The 18,851-nt window shown below is 38.3% G+C and overlaps 2 protein-coding genes across 6 annotated transcripts in view; one reads left to right on the top strand and one right to left on the bottom strand.

The window, feature by feature from the left end:
• Positions 1-5,218, top strand: part of SPHKAP (SPHK1 interactor, AKAP domain containing) — a 75,767-nt gene extending 70,549 nt beyond the window's left edge. For all 5 annotated transcript variants that reach the window (XM_054074334.1, XM_054074338.1, XM_054074333.1 and 2 more), the window contains 3 exons: positions 461-513; positions 598-782; positions 3,061-5,218. In XM_054074334.1, the coding sequence (XP_053930309.1) occupies positions 461-513; positions 598-782; positions 3,061-3,204 (382 nt within the window). In that variant the 3' untranslated portion in view covers positions 3,205-5,218. The remainder of the gene's footprint in view (positions 1-460; positions 514-597; positions 783-3,060) is intronic.
• DAW1 (dynein assembly factor with WD repeats 1) overlaps positions 1-18,851 on the bottom strand; it is a 312,498-nt gene that overhangs the window by 279,000 nt on the left and 14,647 nt on the right. Inside the window, exons 8-14 of the mRNA XM_054074522.1 lie at positions 17,092-17,199; positions 16,172-16,278; positions 13,925-14,027; positions 13,419-13,533; positions 12,659-12,735; positions 10,206-10,368; positions 8,379-9,608 (exon numbers count right to left, since the gene is read on the bottom strand). Coding sequence (XP_053930497.1) covers positions 9,574-9,608; positions 10,206-10,368; positions 12,659-12,735; positions 13,419-13,533; positions 13,925-14,027; positions 16,172-16,278; positions 17,092-17,199 — 708 coding nt within the window. The 3' untranslated portion in view covers positions 8,379-9,573. The remainder of the gene's footprint in view (positions 1-8,378; positions 9,609-10,205; positions 10,369-12,658; positions 12,736-13,418; positions 13,534-13,924; positions 14,028-16,171; positions 16,279-17,091; positions 17,200-18,851) is intronic.

Here is an 18,851-nt window from a genome sequence, read left to right as displayed (position 1 = left end):
AAGACATTGATAGTTACGTTTGTATTTAACTACGAAAGTTAAAACTAGAAAGCAAGACTGAAAAGATTCAGCCAGGGAGTAAAGCACTGCAAAACGTAGCCACTGGAAGGTCAGTAGTCCTGCCCAGGTTATGAGATTTGCTGTGCCTTACCATAATGCCGTTTACATGTCATTATGTAAACTGTAAAGATTGGCAGATCCAAGTGAAATGTAATACACACTGCAACCAGCTCAAGTACCTTATCCTTTTATGGTAACAATGCTGCGATTCCCATAGCTTTTCCTGATTTACAGATAAAATAAACTAACTAAATACAGCATTTTATTATTTCATCCTATGTAACTTTTTTCTTGCAGTTTTCTAGGTCTTACATCGAGGGAGAAGTTTATCCATTATGAATCAAAGTTGTAGACTGTTCCTAAATATCACTAATAAGCTCTGTTGTTGTTTGTTTCTAAGTGAATTAGTAGAAGAGAAGATTTTCCTTAAAGAACAGGCAGAAAATACAGAGGGTAAGTTGAACCGTATAAATTAAAAAATACAATTCGAAGTTAACACAGGTAATGGCACAGTAACTACTGGGATTATTTTTACAGAAAGTACTTCTGGGCTGTCAGTGGGAACAGCTAATTGTCAAAAGGACCTACTGGTGATAAACTTTGACCTGGAACCAGAGTGCCCCGATGTGGAGCTGCGAGCCACCCTGCAGTGGATAGCCGCTTCTGAACTTGGAATTCCAACCATCTATTTTAAGAAGTCTCAGGAAAACAGAATTGAAAAGGTAGTATTTACGGAATTGGGCATGCTATTAATTCCCTTTAATCACAGTAGCAGTTATGATTTATTGAAGTTAAAAAAAAGTTAAAAGCAGATGCAAAAATATCTTCATTACAGCAAGACGGCAATGCTACTGTTTATAGCAGAAAGGAAGGAAAGTATTAAATGTTAGGATTTAAGGTGTGTGAAATATTTTGCAGGTTGTCCATGGCACAAGAAACTCTATCCCGTAAGACCTTCTCCAAAGCCTCTTTAAAATGCTTGGATGAATCTGTTCACTTTTTCATATCAATGGTGCATTAAGTGTCAATGCCTAAGGCAGAATTAACAGAATGACTCGTATGTGGTTGCATTGGAAGGACTGCAGATGGCTTATGTGGAGTTTAAGTTTGTAGCTGAAAAATTGAAAATAAAAATCACTTATGTGTGTGGACAACAAATTTTTGCCACTGGGTGACTGTAAGAGCTCACTGTGATGCAAGACGTTAAGTTGCACTTAAGATTTCCAGATGTGAAATTCCTTAGTCCTTATGGACTGAGACAATCGAGGTAACTTATATTAACTCACATCCACTGTCTGACGTAAGAAGACTACCAGGCTTCTGCCCCAGAGCTAATGGGAAGTCGAGGGGATGGGGTGGGGGGTAAACCTATCTGTGTAGATACATCCTTATATTACTGCTACCCTGAGAGGCAGTTTTAGCGCAGGCAGTGAGCAACCAGTATGTCCAGTGGAGTCATATTTGCAATCACACATCTGTCACTTAGAAAATGATACTGACTGACTGAAATATCTTGCATCACTGTGTGGAAATTATTAAGCACCTCCCCTGGCTTAGCATAAAACCCTTTTATGTATGCCAGCGCTCCTTTGCCTCTGCTCAGGTGTAGCTTAGTCTCTGCCAATCAGCATTTTGAAAGCAGAAGTCTCTTTCCAGAGAGGGGCAGACAGACTCTGACTACGGTACTGAGAAGAAGGGCAAACTGTTTCTATTCCTGAATGATTGGGTGGTGCTCCACTGCAGATACCACAAAATGCCACCTACAGCATTTCAGAAATGACCGAAACAGCCTCATTTCCAAGGTCAGCAAGAACGGCTCAAGCCTTACAAAAAGCACCACAGTACTCAAATCGATCAATGAAAAAAAAAAAAAAATATTACTAATCAGTATTTTGGTCTTTTACGGGAAGATCTTTTTGAGTAGCAGACATATTGTTTGATTTTCTTGAGTACATGCATTTGAGAATCATAAACATAATTTAAAATGCATTCAGCAGCCACAGTCCAAATTGCGTCTAATTAAAGAAACAGCTGTCAGCTTTACCCATGTGCTTTGGCAAACAGTTAATTCAATTGCAAAAATACGCTGGAGAATAATGAAGCACATCCTGCCTACAACAGTGCTCTTGGAAATCGCGTGTCTATTAAATATCATTAAAATATATATTAAAAGTTTAGGCTGCAGTATGTAAATAGCAAACAGCAACACAAACTAGAAACGCACAATATTGTCTTGTGTGGTTTAAAACTGGAACTATAGAAGGAGCACGCTAATTAGATATTGATTGTGAAATTCAAAGAAATAAAAAGCTCTGATTTTCCTTTATGTGCTTCAGAAAAAAAGCGGTACCAGATGTGTGACACAGTGAAGCCCATTATTAAGTACAAAGTGGACAAAATTTAGGATTTTTTTACAGCTCCTTAAGATCATCCGTTTAACCTTTGCTTATCTGGAAGTTAAAAAAAAAATATTAAATCTAAATACTCTGTGTGACTCAACGACAGTGGCAGCAAACTTATTCACGTGACAGAAATTTACCCAGAATTCCATCTCACCAGCAATATGTGGGTATTTAAAATACTATGGGATGTATATATGGAAACACAGAAAACCAAATATAAACTAAAATATAGCTAAATGGTAACAAAGGGGGATTTTTTTTTCCTTTAAAATGGACAGTCACACTTCTATTAGTTTGACAGTAAGTTGTCAATAACAAGGGAAGTTGTGATCCTTGCTTTCACTGTTCTTACTTTCATTGCAGTAAGTAAGAAATAATTGACAAGAGCAGCCAATGTAGAAAATGTCATGAGATTCAACCAGTCTTTGGGGAACTTTAGCAATAGGAGTCATAAATGGAAAGACCCTTTATGTTGCTGTGGGGGGAATTGTGTCCACTCCCTCCCACAGAAGTGCACAAAGGATGATCTTAGAGCAAAAAAAACTTGGCAAAACATTAGCCAAATCCTAAGCACATTTTGTTGTTTTATTTTTTTTAGTTTTTAGATGTTGTGCAATTAGTCCAGCGGAAGTCCTGGAAAGTGGGAGATATCTTTCATGCCGTGGTGCAGTACTGCAAGCTCAGCGAGGAAGGCGGAGACACGACACCAAGTCTGTTTGATTGGCTTCTCGAATTGGGTTAAGAAAGTTCACCTGTTCGCATTTTTGTTTTATTCCAGTTTAAATAAGCAGTGATTTGTGTAACACTCAGATTTCCAAACATCACTGAATAAAACCAGCAAAGATATACAAACTCTACTGAAACAGCACTCATCCGTTCCACAACTGAGCAAGGAGCAAAGCGAAACCAAGGTGTATTGTATCTTTCTGTGTCTTGAGGGACTCGACGTGCTGCTGTAGGGTGTACTGTACCAGGAGGGGATGGATTCTTAGCCTTCTCAGTTAATGGACTACACAGTAAAGGCTTAATTAAGTGTCTAATATGTTCCATTTTCATCAATGTGATTAAATCAATCCGCTAAAATGGGATAGTACACTAACATTCAGTCATAAAACACCCATATTTGCACAGTTTAACTCTTAGAACGAGGGTGTGCTCCAGAATACCTAGAGACACCCATGTCCCTAGAGAAATAATTATTTTTTCTTAAATCCCTAGAAACTGCTAAGAGGCAAAAACTTTTGAATGCTCCACACCTTTGCAGTTGGGCAACACAATTAACAGCTGCTGAAAATGCGTTTTAGTTTCTTTCCATGTGATTATTTCTCCTCCATAGCTGTTCTCAATTCCTGTCTTCAAAAGGAAATAAAATCTAGGCTCTATTTTTACCCTTAAAACTCATTCCTTTTCACTTGGTGGCAGTGTAGTTCAGTATAGCTGCCCCTGGCACAGCCCTGACCGTGTTGCACTTTCTTTGCAAGTCAGGGCAGCAGGTTTATACGCCCTGTCCCACCACAGAGCTGCCGCTTGACCTTGGGTGTGTCATTTCACCTCTGTGCCTCAGTGTCCCTACCTGGTAAGAGGGAGTAATGACAGTACATTCGTTACGGAAAGTGCTTCTATTTAAAGCACTATGTAACAGGCTACATATCAGTTAAAAGCAGTGAAAAAATACTATTTATTTTAATCAAATAAATTGTTAACAAGGTAAAGAAATGCATTTCTGAAAAGAGTACCATCTTATCACAAAAATCTTAATTTTTGTAACCTACAAGAAAGCAAAATGATTGTTAAAATTTCAGACATGCTTGTTCATTTTGATTATAAGTGTTTGGACTATATGTGATAGTTCACATTACTATAACATTTATATAACTGTTTGATAAGATATACTGTGGTATCGTCTTGTTGAGATGATCTGTTAGAATCATGCACTTACTGATGCATTCTCTTGACGCTGCCAAAGAGATTGGTTTTGAATTTAAAGATAAATATGATTTATCTCATTACAGATCTTCTGCTATTTTTTCTTTCACCTCTCCCTACCCAAACAACGCAACAGAAAACCTGCCTGCTTTTCCCAAGAAAATATTTAAGAGATGCTTTATTTTCCATATAACAGTATATGCTTCTGTACTATTTCTTGGAAAAAAAAAAAAGCTGTCCTTTTGCACTAAATATTTTTGAAAATTTTGAAGTAGTTTTAAATAATTTATGAAAAAGAGCCATATTCTCGATTTTATCTTTAAAACCATTCCTAAACATGCACGATCGCATCACTCATTTGTTATGAAATACAAATTGTTAATGAATCAAAATCCAACATGGAACATTAAAGACCATGAATCATTCTGCATCTACTCTGTAGTAGACACAAAACAGTGAAGGTCGCTTTACTGTCAAGATAAAGGTCAATTTATTGCATACATTGAGCGTAACTGTGCAGTCACTGGGTCTGCTCCTAAGAATTGCTGAACATCCGTAACTCCCACCAACATGAGAGGCAACTCTGAATGCTCAGCATTTCTGAGGATGAAAGTTAATAAAAAGCACCAAGTATTATAGACTTAAAGTGCTTTGTTTGAGTTAATAAATGGGAAAGTATATTTATTTTTAAACCAAATACAGTTAGTTGTCAGTATACAATTTTTGCTGTGATAGAATCAATGTTTACTTATCCTACAAAGCACAAATATCATGACAGAGTTGTAACAGTGTGATGCGGTTTCTCTGTACAGTAGTTCTTAATGTTGCAATTTATTCAGAAATAAATTTATGTTATAATGTATGTCCTCTTTGCCTTCCTAAAAAATTTATGAATGTGCTAGGGTTTTCTTGAGCTATTAGATAATATAAGCCTGCCATCCCTGCAGCTTCTCAAAGCTCTGCTTCTGAATGAAGCCAGCAGCAGCAGCGAAGTGATTGTGCCCCTGTACTCGGCATTGGTGAGGCTGCACCTCCAATCCTGGGTTGGGTTTTGGGCCCCTCACTACAAGAACGACATTGAGGAGCTGGAGCGCATCCAGAGAAGGGCAGTGAAGTTGGTGAAGGGGCTGGAGAAGAAGTGTCCTCCCAAGTGACAGGTGATAGCATGAGAGGAAATGACCTCAAGTTGTGCCGGAGAGGTTTAGAATAGACATAAGGAAAAATTTATTCACTGAAAGGGCTCTCGGGCACTGGCAGAGGCTGTGCAGGAAGATGGTGGAGTCACTATCCCTGGAAGTGTTTAAAAGATGGGTAAATGAGGTGCTCAGGGATATGGTTTAGTAATGGACAGGTACAGTTGGATTCACTGATCTCAAAGGTCTTTTCCAACTGAAAGATTCTATGATTCCATGAAAAATCTGTCCCATTGCCCTAACCCAATCGGAGCAAGCCGAAGGTGCCTCAGTATCAAAGCTACGCCTTTCCTCAGGTTTCACAATTCATTCAAGTGATACAAGGCTAATCATAATGTTCTTGGTATCACAGTAAACTAAAGAGAAACTACAGTTCATTGCAGAGAATTAACCCCAGAATAATTCCCCACGTACCAAATCTTTGTCAGTGCTCACTCTAGCTGCTTTCAGTACCCGCAAAAGTGGGCACGAGGTCAGGGGAGGGAGAGAAGTTCAGGAGTTTGTTCTGCCTGTTTAAGTTTGCACAAATATTTACTCCCCTACTGCCTAGGTGTAAAGGTATTTCTACTGCTAAAAAGAAAAGGAAACCACCATTCCATAGAGCTGAAGTGCCCACATGAGCTACTTAACAAGTAAAACAAACGCCAGCTGAGAAGACAAGTACAGCCATACCAGTCAATTTAAGAACTTTCAGAAGTATGCTAAGTATGAGCAAATTCATAATGCTACTACTTCAACTTTTCAAGTCAGCTCTAAAGCCAATCATCACGAGGAACAGAGGCTCAGAAAGCAACTTCCAGCTATACAGCATTTAGGAGGGCAGACAGTTAAATTAGACAGCTGGACTATCCAAATAATTAAAACAATTTGCAGTAAAGACAGCTTTGGCTGATGGATACTGCGCTCTCCTCCCAGCTTCAGCTCAGAACTAGACAGTTCAGTGCAGTGAACTGGAAAATACAACCAAGCAGTATATACCTCATATCCTTTCAATAACCACCCAGAAAATGTAAGTGACAGTATGGAGGAGCAAAAAAAGAAATTCTCACAAGATTCCACTATGAAAACATGAGTGGGTTTGAGTATTATTATCCTCATCTATTTGGAAAAGAGTTTGAATCTCAAGGGATACAAAAAGCATACGTTCGGAGTACGAGTACACATTGTATGTTTACATAGAAATCCTCATTCCTTGTCTTCTGTGTTCTGTACTGGAGAAGTTCCGCAATACAAGCCAAGAGCTTCTTTCCCAGAAAAACAAACTTGTATATTCACAAAGGTATATACTGGAAGGATTCAGAGGTCTAAAGGACAGACACTACAGCAAACACAATTTCCAGTGTGACAATCCTTACTAAAGCACACTTCAGGACTCTCCCTAGGGAATCCTTTTCAATAAAGTCACAATGAATCAAGTTTTACAGCATTTCAGGATGACGTTGAAAGCCACATTACCTTCCTCTCCAACCACCCACTGATTACAGTAGCAACTTGGAAAGGGTAAGGTATGTAGAAGGCAAACGTTTTGATAAGATTAAAAAGGCAACAGACTAGAATTAGAACACACTCATGGGCTATTTTGGTTGCAGGGATTGAAGTGGAATTAGAAAAAGGGATCAAGCTTCTACCAGAGATACAGAATGGTTTCAGGATGATGCATCTATGCAATGTGCTTCTAACATATATCTCTATAATTCATTAAATCTACATATACGTAAACCAAGGTGCAGAGAGCCTAACACCAAAGCATTCTCTTGATAGTACCTAGAGAACTACTGAAGTTCTCACGAGGCCCCAAGTCAGCACAGTTTTCAGCAGTGCTGTGAATCACATCAGGTGCAGAAGTATTTCATATTTGAGCAGGAAACCTGGAGAACTTAGCCTGAAAATCAATGCTCAGTGAACCTAGGGAGAGTCAGAAATAGAGTTCAGGTGACCTCCCAGTCCAACGTTTAGTATATGAAACCTCAGCTCATTCCCAGTTTTGCATAAAAACAGGACAAGACCTCAAAGCCAAAAGCTACTGCAGATGTTTGATTCACTGAATCTCTGGCATAGTGTAAGAGAAAAATCATAAATCATAAAGGAAAAGGCAACAGAAAACAACCCAACCTGAAAGATTAAGGAAAAAAAAATCTACTTCTTAATCTCAGTTCAAAGAATTCTCTACTTTGTGATGGTTGCTCAGCGAGTCAAAGTTTTTAACTCTGCAGCACTATTTGTGCACACCGTTACAGTAGTTTTCCTCCATTTTAGTCTGCCAGAAATCGCCCACATCACACCTGCAAGTACAAGTGCAAACTGATCAAGGGACACTGAGCAGTTCAGCAGCAACACAGACTGGCATTATCCATCCTGCCCCTTTCTATTCCAGATCACCGAGATAAACGTTTGATATCATAAATGTTTGCACAAGAAAACAGGAAGCACAGCATCATAACAACATTAACATCAGCCACTTTGCCCGCTGGTAAAGGTTTAACTTTAAATGATCTGCAGCGCACTACTTAGTCCTCCCACAACACGACACTACTCAAAACAACCAGGATATTCGCCAAGTGATGACAGGCACTTTTGTTTCTTCATTCACACAGAAAGATGCTGGCAAGCACTTAGAGCTTATGAAACACATCAGCATTAGTAACTTCCTGTTAAATTTAACGACACTTAGAAGCCCCGTCCATAACCGCCCAGAGATATACAAAATAAACAAAATACCCTCAAGTTGTTTCTCTGCTGCACACTTCCTATCTTCCTGTTTTCTCTCAGTCAACACACATGATTTATTCAATCCTACCTTCTTTGCTTCCTTGTCCTTCTTCCAAGGCTGCTGAAAGAGAGGAGTTGACTTTGCTCCCTCACTGTTTCCCTGCAAAGAGCAACTGCAGTTTCAGGTGCTGTGTTGGGAAGTGAGAGCACTCTGCACATGTGAAACTTGTTGGCAATTGCTGGTGTCTGGGCAACAGCTCGTTATACTGCGGTAAATAATTTGCAGAATTCCTTGTCCACTTATTAGTTTATGTCATGATCCTTGGCTCCAAATCATTTGTGTGTAGAGTTTCTTCACACTTGCCATAATATTTAGGACAGGATTCAGAGTTGGAGTCACCACCCACATTATTGATTTTTTTTTTACCTCAGGTGAAAACAGGAGAATGAGGGCTGAGCAGGAAGGAATGGAATGAATGGAAAGATGTGAGCAAGTATGAAAGGGGAGTGAGTGGGATCTTAACTACAGCATGCATGTAATAATTAAGACCAATGTATTTCACAAATAGTTGCTGGTTTTCTCTAGAAATACCAAGTAGGAAGTTGTATTACAAGCAGCAAAACTGGCATTTTAACTCAATACTTTATTACACAGCAAAAAAAGTTAATACCAAAGTACTCAGAGCAAGGGCATAACAACACCCCTTTCACACTTGTGAATATTGCAACGCTACTTTTTATTATTATTATTAAAAGGGTTACAGGTTAAAAATTATACCAAAAAACCAGGGCCATCCTGGCAGATTCATTCATGCTACTCCACATTTCTCTCAGGTGGCTGAGCAGATCCAGACCCTTACCAGTTAGTAGCCAGTGAAGAGGCAACATGCACAAATTGAAATACAAGAAAACATTCCATTTGAACATAAGGAAAAACCAACCAATTCTTTTTTTTTTACTGAAGGAGTGATCAGTCACTAAGCCTGTTGCCCAGAGAAACTGCGGAGTCTCTATCCTTTGGAGGTATTCGAAGCCATGTCAGTTCTGGGCAGCCTGCTTGGCTGGCAGCACTTTGAGCAGAGGTGTGGACGATCTCCAAAGGTCGCTTTCAACTTCTGATATCAGCAAAGTCAAACCTATCAAAATCTAGGTAGCTTTTCTAATTCAGCAAAGCTTAGGGTGAACAAAGGAAGTAAAAGAAAACACATCTGAAAGACTGAGTTTATTGACTACAAAACTCACAAAGTCAGCATATAGCAAACTGGATCTTTCCTTCTCTTCAGTCAGTGCCATATTCTGCAGGTGTTATCCTTGCTTCCTAGCAATAAACACACATTGTGAAGGAATCATTTAGCTGTATCACACAATATATCAATTTTTCTTGACACCTACATCAACAATCTACCTAGAATGCCGAGGAGCTAGAGAAATATTTTTCTGTTCATGGCTAGCAAGAGACAGTAGGACCTACAGCAATATTTTGATGATGCATTTCATGTTTTGGTACTTCAGTCAAAAGACTGAAGCGATCATGAACACTCTATTCACATCTTTTCCCTACTCCCATGAGTTTTTGTCTGAAATGACAGAAACTTGAACAGAATTCATTGCCAGATGCACAAAAGGTGTGCTTCCATTTAAAATGCTTTGCCCTCTGCTCATCCTGACCTTCTTGATTGCAACGCACTGTGAGAAAATGCCTTAGTCACTGGTCTGGTGCTGGTATAGACCCATTGGAGAGGTGGTAGGGTATGTCCATGCCTTTATAAAAATTTGTTCAAAAGTAAGTTTCTAGCTTTTCTTGACTATACTGTAAGTCACTTCTGGTACCTGTATCTGGGTACCAGAATTTTTTACCATAGCAAGATCTGAAATGTCTCTCAAAAGAAAGAAAAAAAGGGAATGTATTAGTTACCTGTAATGATTGTATCGCCTTTGTAATTGAAAGCACAGGAGAATATCTCATCAGTATGACCATCTAATATCTGAAGGCAGCATCCAGTAGCAGCATCCCAGAGTCGAGCTGTTTTGTCAGAGCTGGCTGTTAATATACGATTGCCTTTAGGGTTGAAACATACCTTTAAAAAAATACAGAAAAGAGTTTTATTACTTAGCAAGTTAATATGCCTAGAAAAGAAAGCATATCTAGTGTTTAAAATATGAAAACAGAAACCAGCAACCCTTGCATTCAGATTTTCAGCTAAAATTAAGGGTAGTATTCCACTAGAGTCACTCTGGCAAACTTCTGTGGCTGAAAACTTTGTGTATGTACAAATGTCTATATACAATGACCTTACTCTCTGGAGAGGAGAAGGCTCCGGGAAGACCTTATAGTGGCCTTCTAGTACCTGAAAGGGGTCTACAAGAAAGCTGGGGAGGGATTTTTTACATGGGCATGGAATGATAGGATGAGGGGGAATGGCTTTAAATGGGAAGTGGGAAGTGGGAAGATTTAGATTAGACATTAGGAAGAATTTCTTCACAACAAGGGGGGTGAGGCACTGGCCCAGGTTGCCCAGGGAAGCTGTGGCTGCCCCATCCCTGGAGGTGTTCAAGGCCAGGTTGGAATGGAAGGTGTCCCTGCCCATGGCAGGGGAGTTGGAACTGGGTGATCTGTAAGATCCTTTCCAATCCAAACAATTCTATGATTCCACACTAGGATCAAGACTTCAGAATATTATCCCTCAAATCGCAATTGCTTTTCAACTGTAACAACGTTATTTAAATATTATTATTCTGATGTAAAATTTATATATATTTCAGAGTTCTACAATAAATTACATACATCTCTGCAATATCAAAGCTTCCTATTTGTTAAACATCCATTGCCAAAATGGCATGTGTTTCCAGATAATCAGATATATTTTTATAGCACTAACTGGACAATACCAGGTTATTATGTAATGCTAAATTGCTTAATTACTGATGGCAAAATGCCTGTTCTCCAAAAATCCAATTTCCAAGTAAAAACCTTCCCAAACAATCACAGGTACACAGAACACCTGCAGAAATAGACTGACGTTTCAACATGCTCTGCGTTGAGCAGATTCTCACTTCCAACAACAGATCACAGCAGCACTGAGGACCTCGTTCGAAGGACCTTAACTCACCCACATGTGTTCAGACTGCATTCCTCAGTGCATCTGCACCGAGTGTAAAAAGTTGCACTGTGTATATTAAGTGAGCAAAGAGTAGCCTTTCTGAACTTAATATTTTTTTGGCAGAGTGATTATGATAGCCAAATCAATTCAATGGAAGCACATGAGTGTAGTTCTCTAAGAAACATCTTATTTTCAAGGAATTTTTATTTCAGTTACAAAACACATCAAAAAAAAAAAGCAGTGCAGACTTAGTGTTCTAGCCTGGAAGGTGGTGAGAACTATCCATTTGAAAGAATAAGGGAAAGCTGAAAGCAGTAAATAAGAAAGTTTGAAAAATACATACAGTCTTGGGAGTAACTAAATTTATTTGGAACTGAACTTTGTCATTCAAAATTGAGCTAGAGAAGTACATAAGCACAGTCCTCATGACCAAGTGATCTGTGAAGCAGGCTTTCTATTTCCAAGTCCTTTCTGCGCTTTTGAAAATAAGCCTCCATGTATTTTGCCACAGAATTATGTTTTTTTCTATTCCATTCCATAAATTGGACGTGCAGAGAAATGAAATAGAGTAAAGAAAAGCAGATCTGGTAGAAGCAAGGAATAAGAGTGATGGTAAAAGCCTCAGAGGGAACAGCCTTGAAGATGTCATCAAACGACTAAATAACTTGTGCTGTTTCTGTCAGAGAATCTGGGAATTCCAAGGGTTATATAACACAAGTATGACTTGGGACAGGTCAGAGAGAAGCTCTATTAACGACGATAATAGTGACAGAACATTTGGGCAACATCTCCCCCTCTCTTCCCCTGTTCCCTGCCAAGTGATTGCAGAGACCCAGTCTACAGACTGTTCTGGGAAAAGGAAAGAGGTAAGGAAAAACAATCGTTTCAATGTTAACTAGGTGAGGTATCCACGCCTGGGAGGGATGGGCTTCTTAAGTGGCTTTCTAACTGCCCCAGTTCAAGTAATAAATCAAGTAATAAATAGCACGATGATCTGGAGAGATGTCTCTTGGCAAGCCTGTAGGAGCAGCACACCCAGTGGTATCTTAGCTCAGAGAGGGGACTTGGAAAGAATCATTGACTGACAGCTTTCAGTCAAAAGGAATGTTCTTTTAGTGAAGATAACTTCTTAGCCAGACCTCTCATTCCTAAAAATTAATAATTTTACCATCACATTCTTTAACAGTATTCTTGTCTCACAGAATAGCTGGTGGATGGGATGTCACACGTAATCAAAGAAAAAAGGTGCAAACCAGAAAGAGCTTACCTTTGAAATTTCACCTTCATGTCCCTCTAACTTTGCAATGCATTTCTTGGTCTCTGCACTATAGACTCTTACTGACCCTGTTGTGGTAGATCAGGAGCCATTTGTGATTATTAGTCTTAGGCAAGCATTTCAACAGGAACATTTTAAAAGGGTTTAAGGGCCTCATCCTCAGGTTTTATTTCAAAATAAATAGAAGACAATCTTAACACAGTTCCCCCCAAGGATAAAATTCCTAAAAAAAATAATAAGCATGCAAAACTGCTGCATACTAACAACAAAACAAAACTGCTGCATACTAACAACAAAACAAAACTGCTTCTTTCACTCCCTCTTCATGGTGTATCCTCTTCCTACACATTTGGAAAGCCTAGTAGCAAATCCACCATTAACATTCCAACTACCTTTTGCATTTAAGCCTAAATTTGAGCCACCCACATCCAACTTCACTGAAAAGTGACTTACCTAAATATTTAATATGCATTTCCACCCCCAACTGAAATGTTTCCCTACAAATTTGAAGTTAAAGCGGGAAGATAACGTTGAGTCGATCAAAGTGTTAAAACTAAGGAAATTTTCACTGAGGAAAACTTAAGTTTAATGCCAAACATTCTATGATGCAACAAACATTGTTTCATCCATAGTTTTCAGTCAAGATACTCATCTTTCATCAAGCTACATTCAAAGCAAACCAAAGGAAAAGGACACACGTGTTTTATGCTACTACTGCAATTCTTGTAACAGCCCAGGTCACTTCACTTACCATCAGCAGAGGCAGCTGCAATTCGCTGGCCAACATAATCAAAGCAGACATCCAAAATTTCATCACTGTTACCTGCTAAAGTTGCTATATGTGTCCCAGTCATAGCATTCCACAGCTGCAGAGATAAATATCGGTAAATTTTTTGCTTATTTTGGCTAATTTACTTAATCTGTTGATCCGTAAAGCAACATGAATAGACCCATTGTGATGTCTGACAATGTATTATATTAACATGAAACCTGGATATAAATCAATAAAAAGTCACTGTTTAGTTAGTTGAATGAAGTTCTACGTGTTTTTATTTCAGTGTTTTGTTTAAGTGAGCCTTAAAATGTATTTTGTTATTTAACCAGACTTCACTGAAATTAATGTTTATAGTTTTTTAATTTAATTGTGAAATCTTTAGTGAATTACATGTACTAGTTTAAAATAATTCTCTTCCATTAACAAAAGGTGTACTTTTATATCTAAAAAGGCTGTATTCATTACATACTCATCTTTCTTACCCTGCATGTTTTGTCCATTGATCCAGTGACAATAAGAGAACAGTCCCAGTTAAATTGTGCACTGCTAATCTCTGCTCGGTGACCCAATAAAGTGTGTAAGAGCCTACAAAAGAGACAATTTATGTTTTTAATTTATGTGTGTATTTTGATATACATATATAAATTATAAGTAAGTTCATAAAAGTGCATACTTAAGGTGTAAATTCTTCACCATTTTATCCATTAAAGTAATGAAATGGAGCAGTACAGCTCATTAGGATTCTAGTACTACATCAATTTCATTTTTTTAACTTTGAAACAGAGAAGCAGCAAGGAATAAAATGGAAAAGTCCCCCCTTCTCTTTCAAAAAGATTTTAGTGAATGTGTTTCCAGTGAAACACAAGGATTTACGGTGCCAGAGACAGGTTTCTTGCATTCATTTACATACATAAAACGCACATACAATCAAGTTAATATATAGATGCCCTGATACTTGCACCATTGTTGCGAATAGGAAGAAACCCTCTCCCTCTCAGCAACCTGGCACCCAGCACTCCTGATCCCAGTTATCAGTTCTTGATTTGTCAAACAAAGTTCTTGAAGGCTTTTCACTGAACTATAGCTGACTGTATTTTCCATTGATAAATACAGACCTGTATTGCACAGGATGTTCTCTGCCTATTTTATTTTATTTTATTTTTATTTTATTTTATTTTTATTTTATTTTATTTTATGTCATTTTATGTCATTTTATGTCATTTTATGTCATTTCATGTCATTTCCAGTCATTTCATGTCAACATTTTGAGAAGAAAATCCTGAACCTTCTTGAGGTTTCTTGGCCTTACATCAACTTCCCTCAAGACAATTCTGGATACTACCCTGGAAAATGTGAGGAACACAGGCACTCATTAGAGTCAGCTAAAAAAATTAGAAGAAACTTCATGTCCAAACTCAAATTTGGAAAGCAATGTTTCTCAAGTGTTTCATTTAGTGGAAGATAGGTATACACAACCTCACGTACAAGATTTTTGCAGATCTAGTGGAACCTGTATATGATTTGCTTACAGTCCTTCTGATTGCAACTTTTTGTTATTCCTAAATGCATAAGTTCCCAACTGCAATCTGAAAGGCTGAATGCCGTCTCTGGCACAATTATATTGCCCGCTAGCTGATTACCAGAGCTGCCAGCATTTAAACAAGAATTTCCTTCTTCATATTCCATTTCTCGGTACTGACTCTAATATGAAGTCCACATTAATTCCTTAGGAAAAAAAGTATGCAACATGAAAATCCCAAGACTTTCACTTCACTGCAGGCTCAGACAAGGATTTCAAAGAAGCAGCTGTTTTCAAAGAAAAATGTTTGCAAGAACACCAGGTTGAATAAGTTCAATGCGAAGATCCACTTTGCTGAATGAGCGCTTCTTAAGTGTTAACACACCAAACATAAAACTGCTGGTGTTGAAAAAGCTCAAAGCTTAAAGGATCAATCTTTAAATGCTGTAGTATTTGTTCGTTATTTTTCAAATCCCATGATTACTCTCATTTTGAAGCTTTACACATTATTACACCACGATGTCACTAAACACACACTTTACTTTCATCTATAAATTCAGAGGTATTTCTCTTGCTCTCAGAAATGGAAAAAGACATGGCCTCTGAAAACATAATAGAATCATTACCTTCATAAATTACTTTGTCAGTAATCAGGGCAATCACTTTATTATTCTCTATATACTGAGTTTCCAGTTAAAAACCACAAGTGGATTTGTCAGGATAACATAACCACTTATATTTAGCCACTACATTATTATTTGTTGGCATTGTAATCAAGACATCTTGTTCTCTGCAGTCAGAGAGGCCAAATGCTCTCCTCTTTATAAATTTATACTGACACAGAGGTCTATCTGCCTAAATAGTCTTTTTCCATCTAGAAATGCTTGACACCTTCCAAAACGCAATTTTCCATGCGGATAAAATGTGTTCCTGTTTGAGGAATTCATCAGCAACAAACACAGGGCAATCTGTCTGTCCCTTAGGGCTCATAAGATGGAAATATAGAATAAAAAATGTATACAAAAGCATCTGGTGAGCAGCATTGCTTCTCAGACGAACAAAGGGAACAGGAGTAACAAATGATAAGATGAAGGAATGCATACTCGAAGTGAAGCAAAAATCTAAGGTCTGTAATCTGTAGCTCAACATTTTCTCTTTCATTCGTCATTGATACATGGAATGTAAATTATATTTATTATTAGTTTAGTACCTGCCAGTGCCAACATCCCACAGGATTACTGTATGGTCAAAGGAGCCAGTGATAATCCTATCTCCAGTGGTATTAAAAGACAATGCAATGATTTCTGCCGAGTGCCCCTAAGAGAAAAGAAGTATGAGAATTCAAATGACTTTTCCATTAATACAGTTTAATATGTAGCTTTTTTCAGCAACACAATCCTTCTATAACCCTTCAATATATTATTTATTCTCTAGTCCAACGCATCACTATTTTGACAGAAAGATCTACCGGACTGTGGAATAGTCATCATCCTGACAGATGAAAAAATACCTCAGGCACATCACTTAAGCAGTGAGCAATTGTCCAGTGACCTCATCAGTGCATATTTCCCATATTTTATTTAAACAGAATTACCTCTGTTCACCAATACCAAAGCAGGCGTAGGCACTACCTGTTATTTAGGATTTACCTGAGAGAAATACATTGAAACAGCACAGGCCGATCCAAACCTGTGGAAACCCAGGAAGCCATAGAGAGCAAAGAGACATCACAATCTAGAGATAACTGAACGGCTGTCCTCAGCTGACGTTTACAGGAGAAGATCCATACAGATGTAGTTCTGACATGAATGTTCTCAGAGTTACTTTATGTTAAAGGAGAAGAGGTCAGAATTTACAGTGTAATAAGATGTTTTAATGAGTGATGGAAGGCATTCTTATTTATAGCAGTAATGTCATTGAAATAAGGAAAATCTGTCATTGGGTAGGACTTCTTTTAAAATATCATAACTTTATCATTCCATTCAAGTTTTGTTAATCTGTTTTGTAACTGCCATCACTGTGGGGCCACCTGGTAACAGAAACTTTGCAAGTTTTGAAACTGTTCTTATTCTGTTATTTATCTCGGTTAGAAAACTAAGAAATCAAGAAACATAAGGAAGGCAAACATACGCTTAAAGTGACTATTTCTTCTCCTTTCTCTATATCCCATAATTTGGCGGTGCTATCCATGCTTCCAGTTGCCACCAATGTGCTCTGAGGATTAAATGCTAAACATACCTGTAGTAAGAAATATTGGATGGGAAAACGTGGGAGAGTATTTATATGCAGTTTCTTGAAACCAATGTATTAATATTTTTAAACAAGACGAAAGGCTGACTTAATATTTTATGGAATACAAAAAAATTGTAGAATTCTTCCAGCAGTTCACTAGAAGAGCAACAAATCCTTATCAAATAGCTTTGGACAACTACTCAAATCAAATGGATTAATTGGCTGCTTTGCAATGGCAATGCATTAAAAAGACTTACTGGAAGATTTCCCATATTTTTTTTCTGAGCCTGAATAAAATTCCATGATTTCGGTGCCTCATTTTGTGTCACAGGGAGAAATTATTTAGTTCTCAAAGTTTTAATGAAAACCAAGGCTGCAGCAGTTTGTTGATTTATTAACAGCGTTGAGTTAACTGACAGAGAACTGTATATTCAGTATCAGAATACGTAATACAATAGGTAAACTTATGCAATCTTAATAAACAGCTACAGATTTCTAAACCTTCTTCTCCAATGCCAAGGGGTTTTAATCACACACTTCCACACCCCTGCACGCACACTCTTCCTGACTCACAGGATGAGTCGGTTACATGCACACTCCCATTTTCATCAGAGCGTATGTTCTACTTGCACACACCTTCCCTGGCAAATGTGACAGCTCTGCCTTTCGTAGAACCCCTGCCACTTCCTTCGGTCTGCTGAGCCACACACCAGAGAGAGGGCATCCAAATTCGCATATACACATCATACCCGGGGGGACAAAAGGGTGTTTTTCTTGAACTCCCTACTGACAACCCACTAGAAAGATGCAAAAAACCTCATGGTGTGTCCAAGAGGAAGGCCGCGCTCTCTAGCCTAGGCAGAGACTGTGATGCCCAGCAGACAACAGCTGCTTCCAGACTAATGTCTTCCCTATCCCGTTATAAATTGCTTTGATTCTTTTAGGCTTCCTTTTGGGCTTTTCCACTTCTTTATTTCAAAACTCTCCTTGACATCCCCTAGTTACTGTTCCTTGACGCTATCGCTTGGCGGCTTCCTCTTTAACTGGAGCAGTCTGGGGCAAAACCCTCTGGACAGTTTTCTGTCCCACAGACACACTCCGTAAACTCACACTTTTAACTTGATGGGTGTCATTATTCAGGTGTTTGCCAAGGGTGCCCCCACAATATCCTGTTTGTTTATGAAAAAGCAAGAACAAAAGCTTAACTTCCTTAATTCATTTTTTCACATCAAAAAATAACGCAGTCATCTCCCCATCCTCTGTAATCATTCAATATCATTTTTCTACTAATAAGGGATAGGGGTGCCATATAGATAAGAAAGCAGTAGCTGCAGTCCTCGGTGCATTTTCACTATGTCTATTCCTTTTTTTCTCTTTTTTAATACGGAGTAACTGTGGCCACGCCTTTGCCAGCAACTTACCGGACACAAGAAGTGCGAGATTATTACTATATGTGAGAGTAATTCAGAGAAACACATCATTTTCTGCTGGCTGTTATCTCCTACTAATTACTTGCTAGCACAACCTGCAACACTTTGGGTCTAATCTAACCCGTACAGAAGTCAGAAGAAACTGAGAGGCAGTCAAATATTTAGACGACTGATCTGCAGAAGCAAACTCACTGCAGCCCTGTATCTCAATAAGCACATGTGCTCTAC

The sequence above is a fragment of the Cuculus canorus genome, chromosome 9 (assembly GCF_017976375.1).
Source record: "Cuculus canorus isolate bCucCan1 chromosome 9, bCucCan1.pri, whole genome shotgun sequence".
Classification (NCBI taxonomy): Eukaryota; Metazoa; Chordata; class Aves; order Cuculiformes; family Cuculidae; genus Cuculus; species Cuculus canorus.
Note: the sequence above shows the minus strand (reverse complement) of the source record. Positions and strands in the feature narration are given on the sequence as shown.